Below are 27,532 nucleotides of genomic sequence, written 5' to 3' on the forward strand. Positions count from 1 at the left end.
GGTGGCATCCAAACACCTTATAATGGCCAAAAAAAAGATGTCAAAAGTCGAAGGGACCGTGACTACAGAATATCCAGCTGAACAGGGACTCCAGACAACCCACGACCGATGGCTGATCTTTAACCAACAGACCTTATGCCTGGAGACATAGCACATGATGGATTCAAGACACGTGGCCTCCCAGACTAATACAGCAGCCTCAGACAACATTGCAGATGAACATGAAGGAGGAGTTCTGCACAAATTTGCACTGATGGCTTTCAAGGAGGATTTCAGATGGATATTGACAGCACAAACAACAGACACAACAACCACATGGTACATCAACAATTTGGGGGAACTTTGCAGTACCCTCTTGAAGCTATGACAACCTGGGAGACTGCTCTGAGTTTGCACGCAAGGGCACAGCACTCTTCAAGCTTAACCTCTGCAGATGTTTTGAGCAGACAGATGATGGATCTTATGACAGATGGAAGATCCATCTATTTCAAATAGTGAGTGTATTTCAACTCCTGACATAGATCAGGGAACTCCCTCTAAATTTCCACTCGCTGCTCTTTTAACAAAGATGTTTCACCCAAAAGCTTGAGTGTGGCTTGGCAAGTGCTTGGAAAGTGGAACACCTTCACCGGCAAAGCTTTTTCCTCCTCGTCCTCCCTTCCCAAGTGTACTGAAGGTCAGACAGGACAAGCTTTGCATGATTCTAATAGCTCCAGATTGCACACGTGCAGTGGGGTCCTCTGCCAAAAATCGCACTGCATAGAGCCTCCTTGGCCTTTTGCCACCAATTCTGCACCTTTTGTCCCAGGCAAGCAATCATTTCAATGTCAGTCCTCTCTGTTCCCCAATGTCAGACAGGTTGGTATTTCCTGGTGATCCCTGTGGTCGAGCTTTCTCAACAAGTTTTATTCTGCATTTCAGAAGCCAGACGAAGTCATTTTGGAAGACAGGCTGTCAAGTACTGTTTTAGATTTTTCTTGGAGCACAGCAAAGAGTTTTGATGTTTCAGGGCCTAATTTGAGCATGTTCAGGGCCTAAGGCCAGAATTATTAGTACCTTAAAGTTTGTCTTCTCTTTGGAGAAGCTCACCATGCTTGCAGTTTGCTCTGCTAATTTTTCTTGCACCTTAATTTGTTTCTTACCATAATTTGACAACCCTTTGTTTAAAGATCTTCTTCCTGAGAGCTCCTAACATTCCCACCCACATAGAGCTCTACTCCTTCCCTGGATCTTTTTTTTTGTGTTGGGAAAGCGAGTTTACTCCTTTGTCTTAAGAGTTGGTCTTTTGTTGGTTTTTTTCTTCTTGGATCTGATCTTTTGTGTTGGATCTAAGTGCTAGGAGGGTATTGATACCTGGCTCATATTGGAGTTGAAGTCTGATATTCTTTAAGGATTAAGTATGTTACTAACCCTACTTTTAAACCAATCTTGTATTTACAAAGACGTTTTTAAATCTGCCCCCCCAAAAAAGGGAAAAAATTTTTTTTGGGCAGGGGAAAAAAAATAAGCTATTATTTTATGATTTCTACAGTTTATTTGGGTTCAGTGAGCAGATTTTTGCTTTTTGTTTAGGCAGACTCAACCAAGCCAAAAAAAAGGGATTTAGCTTTTCATTCCATTGTATTTCACTTTTTGTATTGCTATTTCTAGAAGGGATCATCTTGGTTCACTTTTGTCTTTCTTCTCATTCATTTTCTGCTACTTGGGATCAGACCTCAAGCCACTAGCTACTATTACATTTCTGCCTACTTAACTTATTTGCTTGCTTTTATATCCTTTACTAAACATTACCATCTCCCTTATTCCAGCCTTCAGGGCTACTCCAGTACTGTCCTTGTCTTGCCCTGGGTTAGGCTCTTTTTTGCTTTTTTGATTTCCAGCTCCTTGCCTTTTTTTGCTTTGCTTTTCTAAACACAGGTTGCTTGACTTCAGGGCACAGTGACACACTGCATGCTACTGGCAATGTACAGTTATGTTTTTAGATTCTAATTCATAAATGTGCTGCAGTCTCCCTTTCCCTTCCTCCACATTTTCCCTCCTTCCCTTGTTAGTTTTGGGGGTGGGTGGTTTTTTTTGGGGTGGTGTTTTGTATTCTTGGTTTGCTATTGCCTTCTATAGGCCTCTGAGCCCTTCCTTTTTAGAGCTCCTGATATGGCTGGCGTCGAAATGCCGGGACCTGTGCGTGGTTTGGCGCGCGCATTTTGAGCGCCCATGACGATCTGGCGTTCAACGCCGCCCTAACACTTTCGTATTGCCTTCTGCAGCCACCCGGACTACCCACAGGTTATGACTCTCAACATCTACATCCTCGAGACATATGAATTTTATATTTTCAGACAAATGGGTTCTGAAAAGTCATTCTTCAGGAGTACAGATGGCAACAGGAGGACATTGCTCCTTTCCAGGGAGCCATTCCTCATCCTCCAGATCAGACTGTCTTGCTTCCTCCAATCCTTTTTCACATCCTGTCTCAATGAAATGTGGAATCGGTCCTTTTTCCCAGGTGAGGAAGGATTTTTATTCAGGGATGTTCCAAGTGCCAAACAAAGAAAGTTCTTGGAAACCAGTTCTGGATCTTTTTTCCTAATCCTGTTTGTGGTTGTGCCCAAATTCAAAATGGCGTGACTTCCAACCTGTTACCTCTTCTTCATCTTTCAAAAATGTCTTGGTAACACTAGACTTAAAAGATGCTTATCACATCCTTATTCATATAGACTTTGGATGTTTCTTAAAGTTTTGTGTGTCTGGATCACATTATCAGTTCTCTCTCTTCCCCTTTGGACTATCCACTGCACCAAGAGTGTTCACAAAGTGTCTAGCTCCAGTTACAGCTCATTGCAGGCTTCAAGGTATCCACATTTTTTCATATTTAGAGGACTTGCTTATCTTTACACAGTCTTTTTCTAAGAGTCATAAATTTCACTCTTGGGTGAGAAATCTCTCACACAAGCTGGTATTCCAAGAGAACATTCAAAAGTCTTTCCTGACTCCTTCACACAAGATTTTGTCCCTTGGATGTCAACTAGACACCTCAGTTCAAAGAGCTTTTCATCCACAGGAAAAATGCATCTCTATCTAGATCTTTTTCTAAGGTTTTCCTCTCAGACCTGGCTACTGTGAGGAAATCACAGGATTATGGATCTCTCTGATTCTCAGGATACCCCTGGCAAGACTTCACATGAGAAAGATACAGTGGTATCTGAAATCTCTCCTGTTTCAGCATCAACAGAGAAATATTTTGGTGAAGACAACAGATATCCTTAAATCCAGGTCTTCCCTTCTCCATCCTGCTGTCAGACTTGCTTGGGGAGCAGTTTCGGGGGGGGGGGATAAAATTGCAGGGGATGTTGGATACCAAGGACTAATGCAAGCACATAAATATCAAGGAGTTGCTTGCCTTGATTAGGTACTCAACTGTGTCGACCATCTTTGGTCTCCACGACCTCTTCAGTTTGTTGCAGACAATATGACAGCTATACGACAGTTCTGTATACAACAAGCAAGGGAAGACAAGATTGTACCCCTTTGCAGACTAACCATGTTAGCTTGGTATATAGTTTCATATCATAATCTTACTCTGCAGGTATCCTTCATTCGGTCACAGCAGAAATGTGTGAAAATAAGCCAAGCAGGACAAGGTCAGACCCTCAGAAATGAAAACTAGATTGGGGGTCTTCCAATATTTGATCTGTCTGTGGGGAGTTCTTCAGTTAGACCTTTTTGCCTCTCTCTTTCAACAATTAACTGGCAAGATTCTGCTCCAGGACTACGTGGTGGAGCAGCAGTTAGCGTTGTTGCCTCACAGCAAGACGTTCTCCGGTTTGATCCTCGGCTGGGGTGCCTTCTGTGTGAAGCCTGTATGTCCTCCCTGTGGTCGCATAAGTTTCCTCTGGGTGCTCCAGTTTCCTCCCACATTGCAAAGACATTCTGTAGGTGGATTGGTCACTCCAAATTGGCCCTAGGTGTGAGTGAGTGCATGTGTGTGCCTTCTGTGGAAGGTTGGGCACTGGGCTGGCAACTCGACACCATAAAAACTCCACTGCCAATCATGAGTGGATAGGTGATCCGCTGTGGCAACCAGTGCAAGAAGGCTTGGAATACAAATCCCTTTTCCTTTCTTTGGACAAGAATGTGCCTGTATACCTTTCAACTCTTTCCACTGATATCCAGGGTACTTCTTAAGATTCAGAAAGTATCATCCAAGATCATTGTGGTGACTCCCATCTAGCCCTGGCAACAGTGGGTCTTCCTTCTTATGTAAATGGCCAGGGACAATTAACAAATGCTTCCTTACAGAATGGATCTACTCACACAAGATCAGGGATGTTTGATACACCCTGACCCCAATGAACTTCAGTTAGCTGCCTGAATGATAGGATCTTATTTCCCCTTAGGCATCTCTTTACTGTGGACACGCAGAAGGTACTAATAGAGGCAAGAAAGCCTACTAATAGAAAATTGCATATTAATAAATGGAAAAGGTTTTCTAGTTGGTGTCAGGAGCATAACCAGCACCAATTCAGTGCTAGTGTTTTTCTGGTTTTACAATATTTATATGAGTTACTATTGTGTGGTCTTTCTTACTTCTCCATCATTCATTAGCAGTCATTTTAGCATGTTTCTTCCTCTTTCAATGCATTCTCACTTAAAATATTTGTGAAAGGATATTTGCATAAGAGGCCTCCTAGAAAACTACTGGCCCATCCTTGGGATCTTATTTTTGTGTTACAGATTTTGACACATGCTCTATTTGAACCAGCTAGTCTGGCTAAAATGATCTTAAATAGAAAACTGTTTCACTAATTATCCTGACCTCTGAAAGAAGAGTGTATGAGTTGCAAACATTTCAGGGGAGTCAACCTGATCTCATTTTACACCACAACAAGGTTTCTTTGTGAACTAATCCTTATTTTATGGCTAAAGTGGTATCCTCATTGTCTTTCCTGAACCTAAACCTCAGGGAGAAAAGATACTCCACACCTTGGATGCCCACAGACAATTCAGGAACCATCTTGACAGAACTAAGTCTTTCAGATCTTCAGATCAGTTGTTAATTTCTTGTGAAGGTAAGAATTAGGGACGTGCAGTGCCAAAACATACTACTTCCAAATGGCTGTCTAAGGCAATTACCTTTTATTATATTCACCATAACAAAAGTCTTCCATGCAGGCTCACTCTACCATTTGGCTTCATCTATATTTATTTATTTATTTATTTTTTTGTGGAAACTGTTGAACTCTAGAAGTATTCTGGAAGCAGCAACTTGGTCCTTTTTTTACATACATTTACAAGGCATTATAAGCTTCTCTAAGTCTAGATCAGGCTTTGCTAGGACCATTCTCCAGGCACTCCTGGACCCTTCCCCTTCCACATCATAAACATAGTAAGTTAGGGTAATCTGCCCATGTAGTTAAGGCTACTGCAGCAGTAATTAATATGACAGACACAGTACAGTTGTATAAGTAAACTCACCATAACAGTAGGTTTTCAAATGATTACTGCTACACTAGCTGTTGTCCCTCCACTCCTCTTGTTTTTTGTTGTGTTGTTCATGCCGGTATGTGGACATTTACTTTTTGTTATTCTTATCTTTGCACTTACAGTGCTCACCTTCCCCCTCTCTATTAGCATAAAAGCAATGAAGGTCTTTGTGCCCAAACTGGGCTTTTTAGTCAACTCAACTCAGCTCGAGCTGATAGATGGTTTGGGCACATGGAAGGTGCCCTGAAGCTTTGGAAACTGTTCAGCTGTTATATCCTAAAGAGGATATATAACCCATATAGCTAAGGCTACTGCAGTGATCATTTCCATCTAACTTTATGGTAAGTTTACTTACTTAACTGTATTATGTTCAAATTCCTTACTGCTGCAGTAGCAGCACCTTCCATCCATCCCACTACTCTTGTGTATAGCTGTAGCTGAGATATAAAGCCGGGTTTTCTGCGCTTCTATATGTTTCATTATTATTATTATTGGTTATGTGATTCAGGATTGTTAAGCTGTTTTCTCTTTGTATGGGCAAGAAAGTCCTGAAGAAATTTTCACTTTGCTGATTTTTCCCCCCCTTAGGACTAGCCAATCAGCAATCAGAGTGAAGGTGTGCGTGTGTGTGCACGTGCACATATATATATATATATATGTATATATATATATATATATATGTATGTATGTATGTATGTGTGTGTGTGTGTGTGTGTGTGTGTGTGTGTGTATATATGTATGCATGTATATATGCTGGGTGGGGGCTTTTTGAACATGGCTGTTGCTGTTTCCTAGGTGGGGAACATCCATACAGCCTAAAGACTACTGCAGAATTGAGGAATTTGCAGATCATCTTTTAGGAGGAAGTGCAGGTTACACAACAGTACTTTAGTCTGCAACGCTTGTTTTTAGAATTCTCAGCTGTGAAGCTGATGTATTAAGTTTATGTTTATTTGAAAATATGAGAAGTATTTTGGAGTCTGTTTTCTCTTGTGAGGAGAAATCTGTTTTGTGTAACTTTGTCTAAAGTGATTACCAGTTGTTTGAAATGAGCATATGATTCTGCTGATGCCACCTCCAGAGCAACTGTCACTGGAACTGTCAAGAGGAAGTTTGATTGCATTCTCAGCACTTCCCAGAGGATGTCAAAAATGAAATTTTGCATTCCCCCTTGGATAGACAACATGTTTTTTAAACTTCTGCAGTGTGATTAGAGAGGGAAGCTGATTCAAGGGATCACACAGATTTTTTTTCTGGTTCCTATTACATTATCGAATGTTTAGGTTGTCGAACACCTAAATGTTGAACACTGAAAACCGCGACTGGCCAATTACGCATATTTTTTTCCAGGGAAAAAATTTGATTGGCCGTCATTGGGGACTTGCCCTTTTCTCTGATGTAGAGCGATCTTGGAGTTGGTATATTTAATTGGGGGGGGGGGTGAAGCCCCCCACTTGGTTATGGTAATAATAATGGTTAGGATAATAATGGTTTGGGCATACAGAGGGTATCCTTATGCTTTGGAAGCTGATCTGCTGTTATATCCTATGCAAGATGTAATCCAATTAATTATGGGTACTGCAGCAGGGATCAGTCTAACATCTACTGTTATGTTAAGTTTAATTACATAACTGAACTCTTCGGGCTGTTTTATCACCGGTTGTAATTTATTTCACAAAAGGTACCTGGTTAGCTACTAGGGAGGCAGTGGTATGCCCTGTGTATGAGGATTGCATTACATGTAGCAAGCTTGACCACAGTTTTTTGTGTGAATAAAGTCTGTTTGACATTGGAAAAAAGTCCTGCCACCTGTGTGGGAGAGTATGGGAGTGAATTCATGTGTTGATTTGCCCATCCTCGAGGAAGAGTGTCAGCCCAGGATCACTACAATAGCAACATTAAGAGCTCCATACTGTTGAAGGTACCACTTGGTCAGGAGATTGAGTATGCATTAATTGCAGACTTTGCAAGGCTGCAGTGGGGTGTTAGGATAATAGGGTGCATATTCTGGCAGCCGTATGATATTGCACCAACATCCTACGTCTCTTTACTGGTCCTGGACATGGGTCAAGGCAGGGGGGGTGGAGCCTGAATGGCTAACTGAAAGCAGCATTTTTTGGAGCTCCATAGATTAGTACTAAATTCAGGAAATTAAATTATCTGTTGCTAACAAAACTACTACAAATATTTAGTTAATAGTCTAAAGGAACTAAATACAAATTTTGGTGGATTTCTAAAAGAAATTTCCTGTCAAATTACTTAGACGTCTTTACACAACATCCGAAGAGATGAGCAACCTAAAGAATTCTTATGCTGACTTGACACTAAAAAAGGAACCACAAGTGGTGACTACCACATTAAGATAATTATCAACAAAAATGGACGATTTTAAGATTAATCTACAGAATCTAGAAGAGAACTCACAGAAACAAACAGAAGTCTTCAAAGAAATACTTCAGCAACACCAGTCAAAGTTAACAAACATTGAAACTTCTTTGACTGACATTGATCAAAGGCTGAAAGAGGAGGAAACACAAACAGAGTTTCTCCTGAAGCAAAATACTTGGTTATCTAACAAACTAGATGATCTTGAAAATAGAGAGAGGAGGTCAAACATCAGGATTTTTGGTTTACCTGAGAAAATAGGAGGGGGCATTATATCTTTCTTAAACTCTTGGATACCAGAGGTTCTAAATCTTAAAGAAGGTTTTTACTTTGGAATAGAAAGGGCCCATTGTGCTTTGGGTAATAAAACTTCAGCAATAACTTCAACATCCATTATACCACCAAGATCAATTATAGTAAAATTCTTATATTTTATGGACAAAGAACTAGTGTTAAAAACAGCTTGGAGGAAAAGTCCTATAAAATATAACCAGAATACAATAAGATTTGACAATGACTACTCCACTAAAGTGCTGGAACAGAGAAAAAATGTATGGCCTCTAATAAAAAGTCTAAAACAGAATAGTATTAAAGTTCAAATAGCTTTTCCTGCAAAAATTAAAATAATGCTCCTAAGTGAGATGAGAACCTTCACCTCCCTGGAAGAAGCCTTACATTTCATTTAAAGCAATAACATTATAAACATCTCTGAAGATATGGAATGGGCATCCCCATCCCTGAAGAGAACCACTGATAAAAATGGCTGGACTGATGTTAAAAAGAAGAAAAAGAAAACTGAATCCAAAGTACCAACTTCTATGAAATCTCTCAAAGTGTCAACTGCAAAGCATCTAAATGGTCTTACTATGTTTCAATACCATTAATCTCATGCATTTATTCACAATATATATATATATATATATATATATATATATATATATATATATATATAAGAAAAGATATGTTTCCTATAACTCTTTATACATGATTTATCAATTTAATATTAGTTACAGTTATCTCTTGCTAATAATTTTTCCTTTCCTTGTCTCCTATTAAGTTTCTCTTCTTCTCTTTGTTTTCATAAATACATGTTAAAATTTCTATTTCATAATATAGCTATTTATTTAATCTAGTAATATCAAAGTTAAAATATGTTTTATAACTATTGATTTCGGTCTACTAGTGTCATGTCTATTTAATTAATTAATTCTCCTTTTATTAAAATGCTTATTGTTATTTTCAGCTTGAGACTTGTATAGTAGCATTTATAGGGTTTTCAGACTATAATAATGAAATGTTCCTCGTAACTACTAAATGTTCCCATTTTTAAATGGAGAAACGCAATTGAGATCTGTCAGTTAAAATTAAAGCAACAAGAAGTTATTTGCTCATTGCTGACATGAATGAGGATGACAGGAAAGAGACTCATTCGAGTTGCAGTTATAACATGTCAAAAATTGTCTATAATATAAATCTGGAGTTTACCTTGCTTATCATTTAGTAATGGTAGAGTTAATATATATGTGTTTTATCTGATTGGCTTTGATTGCTCCAAACTGTTTTTTGGTCTAGGTGCATATAAAACATCTACTTTTTTTACATTTTAAATATGCTACCTAAATTTAATTCCACATTAAAGTGTTAAATTGATTAGTAACTAACATACTTTGATCAGGAACAGTATAGAATTAATGAATTAAGCGAAAACCAGTGTCCTGTCTTTGAACGATGCATTAGAGTGATGTATGGAAGAGGTGATCTAACGAACTGTAAATATACACAGACTACACATAAATTTGTATTCATTACAGTATTAAAACATCAACTTCCTTCCCTGGCATAAATAGTAATTAATGCCTACCTATCTATTTTGACCTTTGTTGTACTGCCCACTGTCTATTGCATAGTATATATATTTGCAGTCATTGATAATTAGTTGGGTTTTTCGCAATGGCCTTAAATAATGTGTATGCTCCTAGAGAGCAATGCCATAAACATCGCTGTTGGTATTATGGTGAAAAACATATTTTTTGTCTCAGGGGCACTGACGGAGAGATGTTGTATACCAGGGTTATGACCTATCTGAAATCTTGTCCAGTTTGTAATTGTGTGCTTTGCTGCAAGGACTAGGATTAATGTTGCAGCTAGAGGAAAACCTGATACTGAAAGTGGGGTTTAGGTTTCTTAGATAGCTGCATTATTGAAATGGTGATACTTGAAATAGCTTGACATTTGTTCCTCTTTCAGGGAGATAATTGTCAGTGGAGTAATATTCTAGGCAGGGCTTGTGGAAGTATTTGCTGATTTCTACTTGTCGGGGTTAATTAGTGGGATTTCTCTTTGGAATAGAAGACAAGAACTGTTGTAGTTCTAGCGATATCTTACTTCACCTTCTAAATTGATAATGAATGGTGCAATATTGTTGGTTGCAGTTACAGCTTGTGTGGAACTGATATACAGATATATCAGGTCAGAATAGAGAAGCACTGTCGGTCGAGTTGATTAATATTGTATGCGGTCAGATGGTATACAGAAAATAGGGTTAAAAGTGCAATGAACACAATGTGAGCTGATCCTGATATGTTTAGGCCATGGGTAGTGAGTTCCTTGCGAGGGGCGAGAATCGGTATATTGAGCCATTTTTTTTTTCTTCTCTTTCTTTCGTTTTTCACAGCAATTGTTTGAGCGGGAATTAAGTGCTCGTGAATTTTTATAAGAAGTCTATTAAGACTGCAGTACAACGAGCTAGGGAAGCAGTTTTCACCTATCTTTACAATTGCTGAGTAGTTTTAATGTTGTCATAGCAACGAGTAGATAAGGATTTGATTGGCTGTTGGTATACTCGTACCCTACAGAAGTATGATCACAACACACTTTAGGAAACAAGCTAAATATTCCTTATCTTGTTATACCCCTTACAAGAGAACATAAAACTAAATCTGGTTGTTGTTTGAAGCATACTTTAACTAAAATCATTATTAAAGTAAACCAAGCATCTAAAATGATATAAGTACCTGATTAACATATTTAAAGAAATTACTATGCTTTACACCACTTCGATAATTTAAATATATGCATTTTTGAGTGCCTTTCTAAAACATTACTATAACTATTAGCTAAAGTATAATAAGATTAAAGGGTATACTTAGATTATAAGGTTATACAGTCTCTTTTAAATTTGATGAACAGTTCTTGAAAGCATTTGTTTGTATATTACAAGATGTGAGATTCTTTTTTGATTTGTTTGTATATTACAAGATGTGAGATTCTTTTTTGATTTGTTATTGCTTGCAAGCCTTGTGATTAAGGATTAAAGTATCTGTGTGTTTAAACAAGTGAATTCATATCCAATATGGAAAATTATGTTGATACAAATGAGCTGAATAAGTTTAATAATTAGTATAATTCAACTGCATAAGTTTTCTATGTTTAGATGGTAATGATATAGTAGTTAATTCATATTAAGCAATGCCTTCTACAAGCAAATGTTTAAAATCAAAATAATAGTTGTTTATTAGACTTCTTGAGTATTTACAGTATGTATAGAGCTCAAATGACTGGGAAAAGGAAGTTAGAGTGATAGTTCACCAGATGTTTCCATCTGTTGGACTAGGAATGTATTTTATTCCATGGTGGGTAGGGATTAATGAGCTAACTACTTTATCTTTAGTGTTTATTTTAGTTTTTAAAATGTTCATTATTTTTACTGAGCCTGACGTATACTTGACGTATACTTGAGTTCTTTAGTGATAACATGCTTCAGTGAGATAATTGATTATGTACTAATCAATAATACTTTATATTTTGAGGAGGAGATGATTACAGGTAAAGTCAATGACACCTTTAAATGTTTCCTCAAAATAGTCTGATATGGACTTTTCTATATTATCGTTAAACATTAATGGTCTAAATAGTCCAAATAAAAGATCTAACTTACTAAGATATCTAAATTTAAATAGATCTCGAATAATTTTTTTTACAGGAAACGCACTTCAGGAGCAATGATAATTTCAGATGGAACCCAAGTGATTTCATGACCTAAGCATGTTCCAATTTTAAAACAAAGAAGAGGGGGATAATAATTTTATGGAGAAAGAATTTATTAAATCCTGAAATAATACACAAATATATAGACAATGAGGGTCTTATAGCTATAGTCATTCTGAAGTTTAGTAACAGGTTGTGGGCACTAGTAAACCTATATTGGTTTCTGGGTATTGGGATGGGGACAGTCAGAAAACATTTAGATCAAATTACAAACATATTTAAAGGTAATTTAATAATGGGGGGGGACTTTTCATTTTATTACAGATACATCTGAAACTACTAATAAAAAATCTCCACGTTTAACAGCTACTGCAAAAATACTAAAAAATGGACCGAATATTTAAAATTAAAAGATACCTTTAATGTTATAGATAGTAATTCCTTGTTATTCTCCCATCGAGATTATTGATATGGTACCCAAACCAGAATTGACAAGATATACATTTCCCAGGATGTTGTATCTTTCGTCTTTTCCTGGTTAGGGGTCGCCACAGCGGAACTCCGGTCCACAACTGATTGACAGTAGATTTTTACGTACTGAGTTGCCAGCTCAGATGCACAACCTTCAATGAATGTACGCCCATTCACGCATGTCTCCAGACAGAAGACGATGTAGCTGAGAATCGAACGGAACAACGTCTTACTGCCAGGCGACAGCGCTACCGCAGCACCACCACCGCAGCCATATACATTTCCCAGGATCTTCAAACAAAAATGACTTATTTTACAATAATTCCTTACCCCCTCTCAGATCATAATTCTCTAGTTCTAAAAGTGCAAATAAATTTTAAACCACTAACTTTGATTACTAGAATCCCTTCATACGTTACAAAAATTAAAGAAATTAAGCAATGGTTAGTGAATGAACTTAATTTCTTTGTAGATGTAAACTACAACTCGGAAGCGAATATAGTAATGGTATGGGATTCATTAAAAGCTTATATTTATGGAAAAATGATTGTTTGGTATAAAAATAAAATCAAGGAATGGGAATCAGAACTTCAAGAACTGCAAAGGAATCTCACATTATTTAAATCTAAAAAGTCTCTTAAATTATTAGAGAATAAGAAGACAGTAGAAGACTTTAATAAAAGATATATTGAAATCTTAAATCGCAAAACTAATTTAGCCATGAAGAGGTTAAAAATAAATTCTTATGCCACCTCTCCAAAAAACTTACATAATTTATCTGTTAAAGTTAAAATGCAATCGAAAGCTAATTCTATTGTTAATATACTACATGAAGAAAAAGATGAGAAAGTTTTGGAAATAGGAGCTATACTAGATGCTTTCAAGTGTCATTTCAAAAATCATTTTAAAAGTAACAATAATTTAGCAGAATATCTCCTTTTAGAAAATGCGATTTCAAATATTAAACCAATCTCTGAAAGTTTACAAAGTGAATTACAAAAATTCATTACACACAAAGAAGTAATTGATACAATCAAAGAAAGTAAAACTGGTAAATCTCCTGGAATGGATGGATTAATCACAGAAATTTGCAAATTATTCCCCAAAAATATAACTTCATTGCTACATAAAACATTTATTGAAATTCAAACTCCTGCATTAATTCCTCCTTCATCAAGATACTCCTTAATCATACCCATTTTAAAAGAAAACAAGGATGATAGCCATTGCAGCTCATATATGCCAATTTCATTATTAAATAATGATTATAAAATATTTATGTCTATATTGGTAAAAAAAAAATAAAAATCATATGAATGAAATTATCAACTATGTCCAAACTGGGTTTATTCAAAATAGACATCCACATGATAACATTAAAAGAATATTTACATTAATTGATTATTTAAACAAAGAAAATATAGAAACCTTAATAATTGGACTAGATATTGAGAAAGCTTTTGATTCCTTGAACTGGGATTATTTAATTAAAATCTTAGAAGCTTATAATTTTCCCATCTCCTTCATTACATTTATTAAAAAGGTTTATGAAAACAATTTAACTTATTTTAAAATAGGACCCTTTACTTCAGTGGCTATACAAGTTACGAGAGGTACTAAGCAGGGATGCCCTATGTCACCCATTTTATTTGCATTAGCTATAGAACTGTTGGCAATATTAATACGAAACAATCCAAAGATAAAATGAATAAATATATTTGGTCAATATAACTCCAAGACCATGCTCTTTGCTGACGACATACTTCTTACACTATTGAATTCAAAAGAAACAGTTGAATTAGATAATCTGATAAAGAAATTTCATAAGATCTCAGGACTCCGATTTATTAAACAAAAATCTAAATATTTATTATTAAATAAAAAAAGGATTTTCAAATAAATAAGAATTATATCATAGGAGAACATGTCTCAACAATAAAATACTTGGGGATAGACTTGTGTGAAAATATTCAAGATATATTGAATATTAATTATAGAAGGATCATAGCTACAATAGATTCCCTAGTGGGTAAATATAAAAGTTATTTATAGTTTTTGAAGATAGACTACAGTTGATTAAAATGATTCTTCTCCCTAAAGTTTTGTATGTTATACAAGTCACTTTGTTAATTCCTGAGAAAATTCATCTTAAGAAAGTAACATAAATTTTGCTAAGATTACTGTGGTTTCCTAAAGAAACAAAATTGCATATACCCATCATATCAGACAATGGGATCAGGAAGGAATAAATTTCCCAGATATTGAATCTTATATAAGAGCAACTTTACTTAAAACTGTGATTGAATGGATCAATCCGAGTTGTATGTCTAATTGGAAATTGTTACATGGGACTATAATAATAAATGAAAATAATTTACTTAAAAATTCTACTATTCTAGACAAGGACAATATATTATGGTACTCACTGGCCTTAAATTTTCAATACAATATAACTAAACTAACTAGGTCAAATTTAATAAATCATTTATTTGACCATTTTAGGAAATTTATAAACATGAATATGGATTTAAAGCTTTGGTTTGCAACATTAATTCCCTAGCATTACTAAAAACTTTCCAGATAGAATTCATAGAGATATATTCTTCTCTTGGGAACAGAAAAATCTAATCTGTTGGTTACATTGTCTAAAAAATCTGCAAGTCTTGGATTTACAATATATGATGTCAACTTACAAAGTGAATTCTCATGAATGGTTAATGCTTCAGAATATATTGACGTACTCCAAGGATCTATGTAGGATAATAAATAATTCTTCTTTTTCAACTACACCTAAATTTATAAGCAGACTGTTTGAAATGTTATATAATAATAAGAAATTGGAAAATGGTACTTCATATTTATATAATATAATAAAAAACTACAAAACACTACTTAAACCAGCATATTGGCAATTTATTACTAAAGGATATATGATTCAATTAACCTCAGAAAATAAATCTAATTTACTTCTCTCAGTAAAATTAACTTCTTGTTCTCATTATTGGAGAATATTTACCTGGAAATTCCTTCATAGATCCTTTTAACCCCTGATAAAGTTTCAAAAATCAATCCTTCTAATAATGGGTTATGCTGGAGATGTCAACAGTATAATAAAGCTGATTGGTCTCACATTTTCTACGATTGTATAAAAATTAAATCTTTTTGGGAAAGTATTAACAATTTCATGCAGGTGATTTATACAGATACTTTTGTCATGACCAAGGCTTTGTTATTACTGAATAAAACTGATAATGTTTATTCGTCAAATAAGACTGACCTTTATTTACTTTTTCCTTAAGAGATGACTATATCTCCACAACATGTCACAGTTATGGTAATTCTCCCATTGTGACTCCACTGTGCAGGTCTATGTGATGTAGAAGAGGAAGAAGAAGAGTGCCTAGTAATCTGCACCACTGCCTCCTGCTGGTGTGGCACATGATCAGTCTGATGTTGGGGATGTAGTTGCCTCAGCAGGTAAGACTAAAGCCCCCTCACAAGTGTGCATCCATGTCCTACAACCAATGGACCAGCCACAACTACAGCACCTGGTTGATGCAATGGCAAAATGGCAGGTTCAACAATGCTTTGGCTGCATTCAGTCTGTTCTGCAACAGGTGATAAATTTGTTAAAGTGGTAAGCCCACACTTCCTGACCACCAGAGGGGCAGAACACCCTTTCCATCATTTAGATGGGATTGGGATCATCGGTTAGTGATGACCATCAGTAATCTGAACTCTTAATCAACTTAGCAGCCCACCTGTAGTCAGTGTGTCATGCCCTATACCTTATATGTGGCACAATCATCTCCATTTGACCATCCTTTGCATGTGTCCATTTCTTGCCCCCCCACCTTGTGTGTGCAAAACTAGTCTGTGTGTGCACTACGTAAGTTTGTCCATTTGCAACTGCAAACTTACACCCTCGTTTCATACTCATTTTTTCTTTGATCCCTCATTCCTTCTTTCTTTGTATAAACCCCCCCCAAAAAAAATAAAATTTGCCCAACCTCTCCACATTACACACCTTGCACTCTTCAGTGTGATCCAGTTGTGTATTTCATTCTGCTTGTTCTTGCCACCTTTCTTACTAGCCTCTATGCTATTCACCCCTTGAGACTATATGATTTTCAACACCCTACAAAGATTATTCAGACATTTTAATCAAAAATGCATTAATTACAGCACATAGTTGCACTTTGCATCATGAAAGGAATTTTGCATTGTGTTATGGTATTCAAAATGCTTTGCCAACCCTCAATTTTTTTCATTCATATTTTGACTTCAAGAGCTCAGTCCCAGGTGTGCATGTTCTTATTTCTCTGCTCAAAGCTTACCATGAGATCCAAGCAGTTTGCTACACTTGCTCTGTTGTTATAATGCTGAGCAGAGATGATTGTTCAGAAAGTGTACTTTCTAGATCTACATCTGTAATTAATATTATTCTCACCTATAGCTGTGCCACTAATGGTTATGAATTCTACACTTTAATTGAAATGGTTTCCAGTCATCTGTGTGTGTGTGTGTGTGTGTGTGTGTGTGTGTGTGTGTGTGTGTGTGTGTTTATATATATATATATATATATATATATATATATATATATATATATATATATATATATATATATATATATATATATATATATATATATATGTTTATAGCAGATTATCAAGTGTTTGGAAAGTCAAATCATGCGATCAAGACCACATCATTGACTTTCCAAAAACTCGAACAGTGCAAAAATAACAAAATCTGTGTTTTCGCAGGGGGCAAGCTCCCCTACACCCCCTGTAAATTATATACATCAACTCTGAAGTTGCACTACAGTGGAGAAAAGGACAAATTCCCTGATCCCCACTGTACCACAATCTAAGTACAAAATCTTTGAGTTTTCAAAAAGTCAATGATATGTTTTCGACCAGATGTTCAACTTTCAGAATACTCTGTACACATGTATATACTCTGTAAACACACACGTGTGTGTGTGTGTGTGTGCGTCTATATATATATATATATATATATATATATATATATATATATATATATATATATATATATATATGGTACTTGCGTATTATCGCAACCAGATTTTTCCACTAATGCTGGTTGCTTCAGTTTAGGTCAAATGGTAGCACTGCAGTGTTATGAAGGTTAGAGACATGTCTTCTGTAATCCACAAGCAAAACAACATGAAATATTTCCACAGTCTTGAATGCAATAATGCAATAATACAAAGATGTATTATTAGAGCTCAAAAAACATTTATTCTTGATACATATTAAAATAATTAAAACTCATTAATATACCCTCCTTACACTTCCCATTGGATAATTAAACGTCATTGATGTCACAAGGTATACGAGTAGCTAAGTGTACTTCAGGCAATTTATATAAATACATTGAGATACACAAATTCCATATAAAACATATATATAACAAAGCCTTCAGCACAAGTTACTTAATATTAGTTTATAAGTCTGTTACATACATTTCTTGTTGTATCATAACATGATTAAAAAACAAATTAAACAGCTAAAAATCCCATGTTGCTGACTAACCAGGTTATGTTTATAATAAAACTATGCATAGTTTATATCAACCTATATTAGAAACCTTGGCCTATTACTGCATAAAACTGGGACATATTAATTATACAATATGACATATTATGATGTAAAATGCACTACTATTAAAATCTAACTATAGACAAAAACTTTAAAAATATGTAACCATTATTACAGATGGTGCCACGACAAATGTTATGTAATATATTCATGTACACGACATGAAGCTTCACCAAACATAATATTGAAACAACATTTATACAAAACATCTCTCTTACAAAAAAAAGACTTTATGAGAATCTAATAGGCCAGGTGGTTGTGTCTGATAAGTACCTGATAATCCACCTAGTCTCATGCTCTAGTTAATCAAATCTCCTCCTCTGTAAACAACTAACGTGTATGAATGGCACAAAATTTAAAAGTATGCTGTGCACCTGCCATTATGTCTAGCTCTCTGATATGATATGTGTGTTCCCTAATACGTTCCTTAAGAGTAGGCAGTGCAAGAAAGCATGAAGTGGCGATATATTTACATTTTTTATTCACAATTCGTATTTTTTGTGTTGAAATTGAATACACTGTGGTGGTGGTGGGAAAAGGTTTCTTTACTAATTAATCCACAATGATTGCATCTACCACAAGGTACTGTGTTTCTATTCACATTGTTGCTACTGTGTATTGGGATGATTTTTATAGGTTATTAGGTGGTACAGGACAAAAAAACTTCACTTTTTTCTCTATTTTCAGAATATCCCAATGTCTATTCATAACTTTTTCACTTCTAAACTTCCCCTACTGAAGGTCAAGTTAGCTCTAACTGTATAAATTGTCTCAGTAATTTCTTCATCTGTGTAACCTCTCTCAAGGAACCTACTCTCATGTCCTTTTACTCCATCTGTATAGTATGTCTGTGACATTGTTAAACACATGTCTGGGGTGCATGCTTTGTCTGTGTAATAAGTTATTACTCTGGCATCCCTTCCTGTGTATGGGCGTTTAACAGGCCATCTAAAAAGAAATGCTGCTATCAGAAAAATTCATAGTGAATTTTAAAAACTCCTAGTTGTGTTCTAAGAAACAAAACTTATTAAGGATGACTCATCTCCCAGCCACAAAAGAAAATATCATCCACAAAACGGCAATACATGCCCACACTGTACAAAAAAATGTTGTGTTGTAAAAGGCATTCTCATTCCCATCATCCATCTTGCCATCAGGCTATTGGCTATTGCCACAGGGTGCCCATAGCCTATCTCTCTTTTAATAAAAATATCTTGGTGTAATCAAATCTATCTCTTCTTCGAAAAATCTGGTTGGTCATCTTCTATTAAAGAAGAATGGGAGTTCAGCGGTGGGTCATTATAATTTTATGGACCTTAGGAAGTCCTGTATTGCTGGTAAAACAGGATCCTTAACTTTAAAGTAGTCATATAACTGTTGTGTGTCAAAAGACAAAATCATATTAGCCAAAGTATCGTGATTTATCTTTAGATAGATTGTCATCTCTAAGAGACTTCAGTGCTTGCCTTTGTTTATAATTCAATTTTTTACCATAATAGGTTTCTCTCTTTTCTGATGAATAATTTGGTGTCTATTATAGTATCCACCAGATCAAATGATTCTGGGCTATGGGGAGGGCAAAATTACGCTGTTTGCTGTCAAGCCTTCTCCCAAATCGGGGTTTTCCATGGCTTACAAACTTGTGACCGTATAGGACTATCACACCCGGTATGATTGTTAGGTAGTGGTACCTCAATAGTTAAGTTCCTGAATTCATACTAACCCCCCACATCATCAGTCAGTGGGTTATTGGATTTACCAATTCCGCTCCTTATATCCCCGCTTGTAGGGGGGGCTGTATATAAGTTGGGCCAGTTCCTATCCTAGGCCAAGTGAAGACATGGTTACTTTTAAAATCTCCCTAATCCTAGTAATTTTTTTTTTTTCTTTTCTAATAAATAATTTTCCATAAGTCTCAGTCGATTTTTTCTCGGGCTGATGGATTTTTAGTTTAAACATACTTGAAGTAATTCCACCTGAACCCTTTTTAATTTAACAAAGTCTCGAAATACGTTAGGTTACTACCCATCGGCTGAGCAGTCTAATTCCATAAGGGCGTTAGTCTCACCAGTCACCTCCGTTGCACTGACAAAATAAATAATGTAATACTCAATCCAGCGCAGTGCACCCTTGACTGAGACGAGGATTCAGCTACATGAATATATTACATAACATTTGTCGTGGCACCATCTGTAATAATGGTTACATATTTTTAAAGTTTTTGTCTATAGTTATCATAATATGTCATATTGTATAATTAATATGTCCCAGTTTTATGCAGTAATAGGCCAAGGTTTCTAATATAGGTTGATATAAACTATTTTAATCATGTTATGATACAACAAGAAATGTATGTAACAGACTTATAAACTAATATTAAGTAACTTATCTCAATGTATTTATGACTAACGTCCTTATGGATTTTACTCCCATGGTGGATCAACTATTACACAAGGGCCCCTGCTACAAGCAGGGAACACCTATGCAAAGTAAGGTTATTAAAAACGCACCATTAGAAAAAAAAGAACAGACCCTGACTGATGATGGTTACAAGGGGCTCAGTTTTATTCTACTAGACCCCTAGACTAAACAGTTCCTCTTGATCTTTACTCCCATTCTTCGATGTCCAATGGCCTGTTAAACACGCCATACACATAAATAATGTTGGAAGTCCTCCTATGGCAGAGGTTAGAGCTGACCTTCAGTAGGTAGGGCGGTTTATATATTACATAACATTTATTAACCATCTTCATCTGTTTTGAGGTTCACGTGCATGTTGTTTTGCTTGTGGAGTATGTCTTCTGTAATGTTTTTGTACTTTTAGGAAGCTTTATCATTGAAGCAGCTCATAAGATAAGGTTCAAAAACAGGTTTCCCCTTTTGCCGCCAGCATCTCCTGTCAGTTAAGCGAGTCCCATTCTACTGCGAACGTCTTCCTTCCACATGCTGTAGTTGGTGAAGTAGGAAATCCCTGTTTTCAAACCTGTATTATTTATCAGCTGTTTCAATGATGATGCTACCCAAGTCCACCAAACCTGTTTGTAACCTTCATAATACTGTCGTACATGATCCAAAAAAAGAAAAAAAAACAAAAAGCTAAAGCCGAAGAAGTAGTAGTCCTTCACCAAAAGGAACTGCAGTACAAAGTAATCCATTCCACAGATCGTACGCTAACTCCTGCATTCCTTTCAGCCCCAACACACGTACACACACGCAACCACTGTGATCGCTGAATCCAATGCTGGACGTCTTTAAAGGACGCTACCCACACACCTCAAAATTATGTCTTACTAGTTTTTTTAAAACCCCTACCGATATCCCCAACAGACCTTCTGCCAGTCTACCCTTCGATATCACACTTCAGTGAGGCCATTTCAGTAAAAGTGAAGAAAGTAAAAGAGGTTGCAAAATCTGGTTGCGATAATACGCAAGTACCATATATATATATATATATATATATATATATATATATATATATATATATATATATATATATATATATGTATATATATATATATATATATATATATATGTATATATATATATATATATATGTATATGTATATATATATATGTATATATATATATATATATATATATGTATATATATATATATATATATATATATATATATATATACACACACACACACACACTTATGTATATACGCAGATGTCAAAAACTGAGATGATGATAAGGAACTGAACTCGTATTCAACTAGAAAGAGATGAACAGATGAGAAAGTAGGCAAAAAAAAGAGGGATAGCAAACCTTAGTAAACCAGGATGAGATATGTTACAGTTATAATACGTTATAAGATTATGTAGTCTCATAAAGCAGACACATTAAGAAATGAGAATATAATTTGCACTGTTTTATTCACAGACTGCAGCCAGTGCAGATTTGCTAGGTGAGAAGCTTCTAGATGATTTATTAGAAGACACAGCAATGGAGCTCTGGAATATAGAACATAACCAGGATATTCACAGGGAGGCTGTATCTATGCAGGACAGACCGACACTGGAGACAATGTTACAAAGAATGCAGGAAATGGAGGTGAGAATTGTTCTATTAAATGTTCTTATTCCTTTTGCTATGATGATAATATTATTATCCTGGATAGAATAGACAGTTTTCAAGACATGTATTGCACATGTGTTCCTGATTTTAACATGGAATGCAATTTATTTTTGTTTCAATAATTTTACTGCAGTTTTCTATACATGACTTGAATGACACTTTGGAAAAAATTCTTAGAGATATACTATTGTACTTACTGATCGGGAAAAAAAAAACATCCCAGTACTTGGTTACTTTAAGGTATTGAACTAGATTTTGTCTAACTTATAATCTTTATGCTTTGTCCAGCCTTGTTGACTCTGGCTCAGACCACTGCTTCATGATTTCTGAGTCACCTACCTAGCATCTTTTGTTCTTTCATTTATAAGTCTGTTTCAGTTTTAGCATGCTGCTTCCCTGCTGCGCAAGAGAAAATAACTTTAGCTCACCTCTACATGTGGAAGCACTCAAGCAGGCACTCTGTAAGTGGATGACTGGTCCATCACACCCCAACCCACCCTGTATTGGAATTGTGGAATGTAACTGTCACATTTAGTGGCATGTATTCTTAAAACACACAGTATTATACAGTTTTACACTTTAACATTAAATAGTAGTTTTTGCAGTATATTCATTATCGTTAAGCAGCTACATTAACACTTCTCTTCAGAAAGCAGTATCTGTTATCAAGATCATGAAGTAGTAGACTATAATAAAGTGACTGGGGAGTGAAAAAAATGTGCAATTCTTAATGTGTTATAATGATATAGGTAAATGAAGGTAGCAACTTGAGTTTGATAGGTTTTTAGCTTCACTGCTTCTTTTAATGTTTAATGTATTTGTGGGTTACTTTGATGTTTTCTGTTGCCTGCATGGCTTTAAATCAGCAATGTTATTGTGTGCAAAAAACACTGTATTATCACCCTCCCCCAATAACCTCATGCCCCTAGCTTCCATCACTATTTTGATTTCTTAAGGACTATATACTTTATATTTATTTTCCAGCAGCAGTAATGGCTGGAAAGATAGGGTGTTACTCCCTTAGCAATTTTGCTTTTTGGCAAAGAGTCTAGAATGATAGATTAACGTGTAGCAAAATATCGCTTGTACTTCTCTCTGTTACATTTCTGAATAATGTAACCCATATGTAATTGTGTCAACGTTCTGTTTTAGAGCAGGATAGGATATGTGACAGGTTGTAGCAAGTTCTAACTCCATTACAAGTATTGGAAAAACGTAATTGCTGCATTGGATAAGATTGAGGTATGCTCATTAAACTGCACCTGTGATGTGGTAGATACCCTCTCAAGATCTGATATATTATTATTAGTTTTTAGACAGCTTGCATGACTTAGACTAGAATCATATACTGAAGATATCAAATTTAAGCTCTTAAATGCACTGTTTGTCCAAAATATATTGTTTGGACAGCCAACAGTTGACGTTATTGGTGATGCTGAGAAGTCAAGGTCTTCTTTAACATAACTCTGTAAACCACTTACCCCAGGATTTCAAAGTAACTGTACCCCAAATAAAAAGCCCTTTTATAGGAAAAGAATGCCTTTCCAAAACAGCGTGGTTGCAGTCCTAGATCTGAGTCATAGTGAGATGAATCCCTGACTATAGTCTAGACAACCAGAAATCATGCTGGAGATGCTGCATGGAGAGGGTAGAAGTGTGCAACTAACATTGTCCTCTCATCCATCTTTGAGGGAGGTTGGTGGTTTGGTTTGCTGCAGTGCCAACAATTCCAGGACAAGGAGGTACACTGCATGGAACACTGTGTGCAGGGTCATGTGCTTGTCTATACTGGGCAGCATATGCAGAGATGAAAAGTCAGCAAGCAAAGGAGAGTAGTAGTGCTGAAATTGAATTCATTCTCAAGTCGTGGTGAGTACCTTCGCGAGGTGGACCCTGTTTTTCACAAAACCTCACCAAGGCAACACTGATATATAGACTGTATTTATGTAGCGTATATCATGGACAGAAGTAAGTCAAAAACAAAAAAAAGATAGCTCGGTACACAAGACCCATGATAAAAAAGTGCCCAATCCTGGTAAGCACACTTGTGCCTGGACTGGAAAAAATGACAGTGTAGAATCCTCAAAATACGGAAACATTTCTACAATGGGGCCTGGCCAGGCTCAGGTGGAGGATGGGGGCCCCCTGTTGTAGAAGGAAGTAGCAGTCCAAAAAAACTGATTGGCCAAAGAGCCATAAAGACAATAGAGTGGACTATTGAGGAAAATAAAGACATTATGTATTGTTACTATTATGTAAAAAGCCCAGAATTTCCAGACACAAGATATACAAAATGATTACAAGAGAAATTAGAGGAAAGAAAAATATACTTCTGCAGAAAAAACTGTCAGAAGCTTCAAATAAAAATTTCAGTTTATTAATGCAACAGATATTTGAAAAACAGTATATAGATCAAGAAATTTTGATCTGTTTGGAAAAAGAAATATCTGAAGAAGTGTGAAAATATAAACACCAAAACTTAGAGATATTTCAAAAATATAAAAAGAAATATGGACATGGGAAAGAAAGAGAGATGTGATATGATGCAATATTTATGCAAAGGAGAAAGCCAAGTTAACTAATATAGAGAAGGCAGTTTCAAAGATATTCAAAAAGAGGTACAGGCAAAAGCACCCAGATATGGAAAATTTCACAATAAAAAAAATTAATAGCACAAAGATGTAATGTGGAAAAGAAGACTAGTAAAGCAGAAGTTGAAGAAATAGAAGCTGAAGTTGTGGAGTGTCTGCAGAGTGAAGGATTTACTGTAGAAAGTCTAACACAGACTGCATCACAGCATGATGGAGTGAGTCCCCAGAATAAGGAAAAGCAAGAAAATCAGGAGACGTGAAGAAGAAATACAGACATGGGAAAGAAAAAGGGATTTAATATGGTGTAATATTTATGCAAGGAGAAAGCAAAACTAACCAATACAAAAACAGCAGCACCAAAGATATTTGAAGAGAAATACAGGCAAAGGAATCCAGATATGGAAAACTTTACAATACAAAAAATAAGGAGATTAAGAGGAAAAGTAGAAAAAGAGATTAGTAATGGAGAAGTAAAAAAAAAAAAAAACAGAAACTGAAGTTAGGGAGCAGCTGCAAAGAGAAGGATTTAGTGCAGAAAATCAAATGCAGAAAGCACCACAACAGGATAAGAGCAATGGATAGCCAAATTAAGGGGAAACCAGTGGAACAGAAAATAATTAGTCAGGTGCCATATCAATATATTTTGGAGCCTTCCACTGGAAACCGGTATAAATGTTCACTTGAAGCTAGACAGCAAAGGAAGGAAGAGGAAACTGTGGAAACTCTTATCCAGTCAATTTTGAGGAGTGATAGGCCAGTGAGTTCCCATGTGATAGAGCAACAGATAGCATAGGATGAAGTTGAGAATGTGCCATAGGATGATGCTATAGAATCTTCTATAGAATGCCTGCAGGAAATGGAAAATAAGGGATGTGCCGTCAGTTTGGAAGAAAATGGGTTAAGAGAAGAGTTGCTTGATTTAATAGACATAGACAGATATAGTAAGATCAATGAAAGAAATAGACTGCAGAAGGTTAAAAAAAAAACAAAAATCAGAAGTTTGATAAAACAAATGAACGCAGCAATTAGGACTGTCCATAGAGATCCATGCGATATAACAGAAGTAAACAGAATATAACTGATAAAGTTCTACCACGGGAACACAGGGTATCGAGGGAAAAGAAGGGGCAAAAGCAAATACCATCATGGAAATATCAAATAGAGAAAACTATAAAGCAGCTAAGACAAGAAGTGTCACATTTAGAAGATTATAGAAGAAGGAACAGATCAACAAAAATATTAAGAAAGATAGATGTGATAAAAGCAATGCACAGTATTAGATCAGACCAGGATCTATCATGTACTATTGCAAATAACCTAAACATTTCAGCACAGGCGGAAAGACTTAGAAGATATGGAGATAAATACAAAGGAAAAGTACAAAATAAGCAATTTATTGATGATCAAAAAACATTTTATAGAGAATTGGGAAATAAAAGGAATTGAAAGACCACCAAAAAAAGAAGAAATAGATACATTTTGGAGAAGTATCTATGAAGATCCTGTGGAACATAAGAAAGATGCTAAATGGATAGAAGTAGTAAAAGAAAGAAAATGGGATCAAGTAACAGCCAGAGAGATTGAAACAAAGTTAAGAAAAGCTTCTAATTGGAAAACCCGAGGCCCAGATGTAATACATAACTTTTGGCTGAAAGTATTAACATCTTTGCATGAGGATTTAGCCATGAGTTAGAACTATTTATCTGCACACCCCGAACAGACACTGCACTGGTTAACAACAGGAAAAACAATGCTTTTACTTAAGAGTGAACCTGCAAGCTATCCTAAAAATTATAGACTAATAACTTGTCTTCCAATGACATATAAACTGTACATGGGAATTAACGTTGACAGAGTTTATAGTCATTTAAAAGAAAACTCAGTTATGGTAGTAGAACAAAGGGGCAATACAAGAAAGTCATATTTAACAAAGGATCATTTGTTGTTAAATAAAGTTATAGTGGAGAACTATAAAAAGGGGAAGAACCTAAATATGGCATGGATTGACTTCAAAAGAGCATTTGATAGTATCTCACATTCATGGATAAAAGAGTGCTTAAAAATGTATAAGATACACCCTACACTGATTGACTACATTACAGTAACTATGAAACAATGGCAGACCACTTTGCAATTAAGCCATGGTAAAGGACAGATTATTATCCCAGGGATAAAAATTCAAAGGGGGATATTCCAGGGTGACTCTCTGTCACCGTTGTTATTCTGCATTGCCATTAATTAGTTAAGCTGTTTACTTAACAGCTTAGGCCATGGTTACAGTTTGGCTCCCAGAAAACAACAGTGTCTAATGACTTCTCATCTTCTCTTTGTCATTGATTTAAAACTGTATAGCTCATCAGATGAGGAACTGAAAGCACAGCTATAGGATGTCAAAACCTTTTCAGATGATATTGGAATGTCATTTTGTCTTGATAAATGTGCAAAGGCAAGCTTTAAAAAAGGAAAACTTCAGCACTAGGAAAACATCAGTTTGGGACAAGAATGCAATATAAAAGAACTTGAGCAAGAGGGAGTGTATAAACACTTGGGAATTGATGAAGAATCAGCAATAAAGCATGAACAAATGTGAATAAAACTCAGTAAGGAATACTTTAGAAGACTTAAATTAATCCTGGGAACAGCATTGAGATCTAGGAACAAGATCCAAGCTATAAATCAATTTGCTCTTCCTGTCCTAACTTACAGTTTTAGAGTGACTGACTGGCCCCAAAAAGTGGTGGACAGATTGGATATTAAAACAAGAAGGATGCTTCATGCTCTCCAAATGAGTTATAAAAATCAATGCATACCAAGATTATATATTCCCCATTCCGAAGGAGGGATGGGCCTCCTTGAAATTGATTAGATGTATAGATCTGCAATCGTGGGACTCCACCCATCTACTAATCTCAC

The 27,532-nt window shown here is 35.7% G+C and overlaps 1 protein-coding gene across 1 annotated transcript in view; it reads left to right on the top strand.

Annotated features, from left to right (window-relative positions):
- KIAA0753 (KIAA0753 ortholog) overlaps positions 1-27,532 on the top strand; it is a 1,485,993-nt gene that overhangs the window by 1,043,435 nt on the left and 415,026 nt on the right. Inside the window, exon 14 of the mRNA XM_044054254.1 lies at positions 21,834-22,004. Within this exon, the coding sequence (XP_043910189.1) occupies positions 21,834-22,004 (171 nt within the window). The remainder of the gene's footprint in view (positions 1-21,833; positions 22,005-27,532) is intronic.

This window comes from Protopterus annectens, chromosome 13.part0, assembly GCF_019279795.1.
Source record: "Protopterus annectens isolate FY-2018-M chromosome 13.part0, PAN1.0, whole genome shotgun sequence".
Lineage (NCBI taxonomy): Eukaryota > Metazoa > Chordata > Ceratodontiformes > Protopteridae > Protopterus > Protopterus annectens.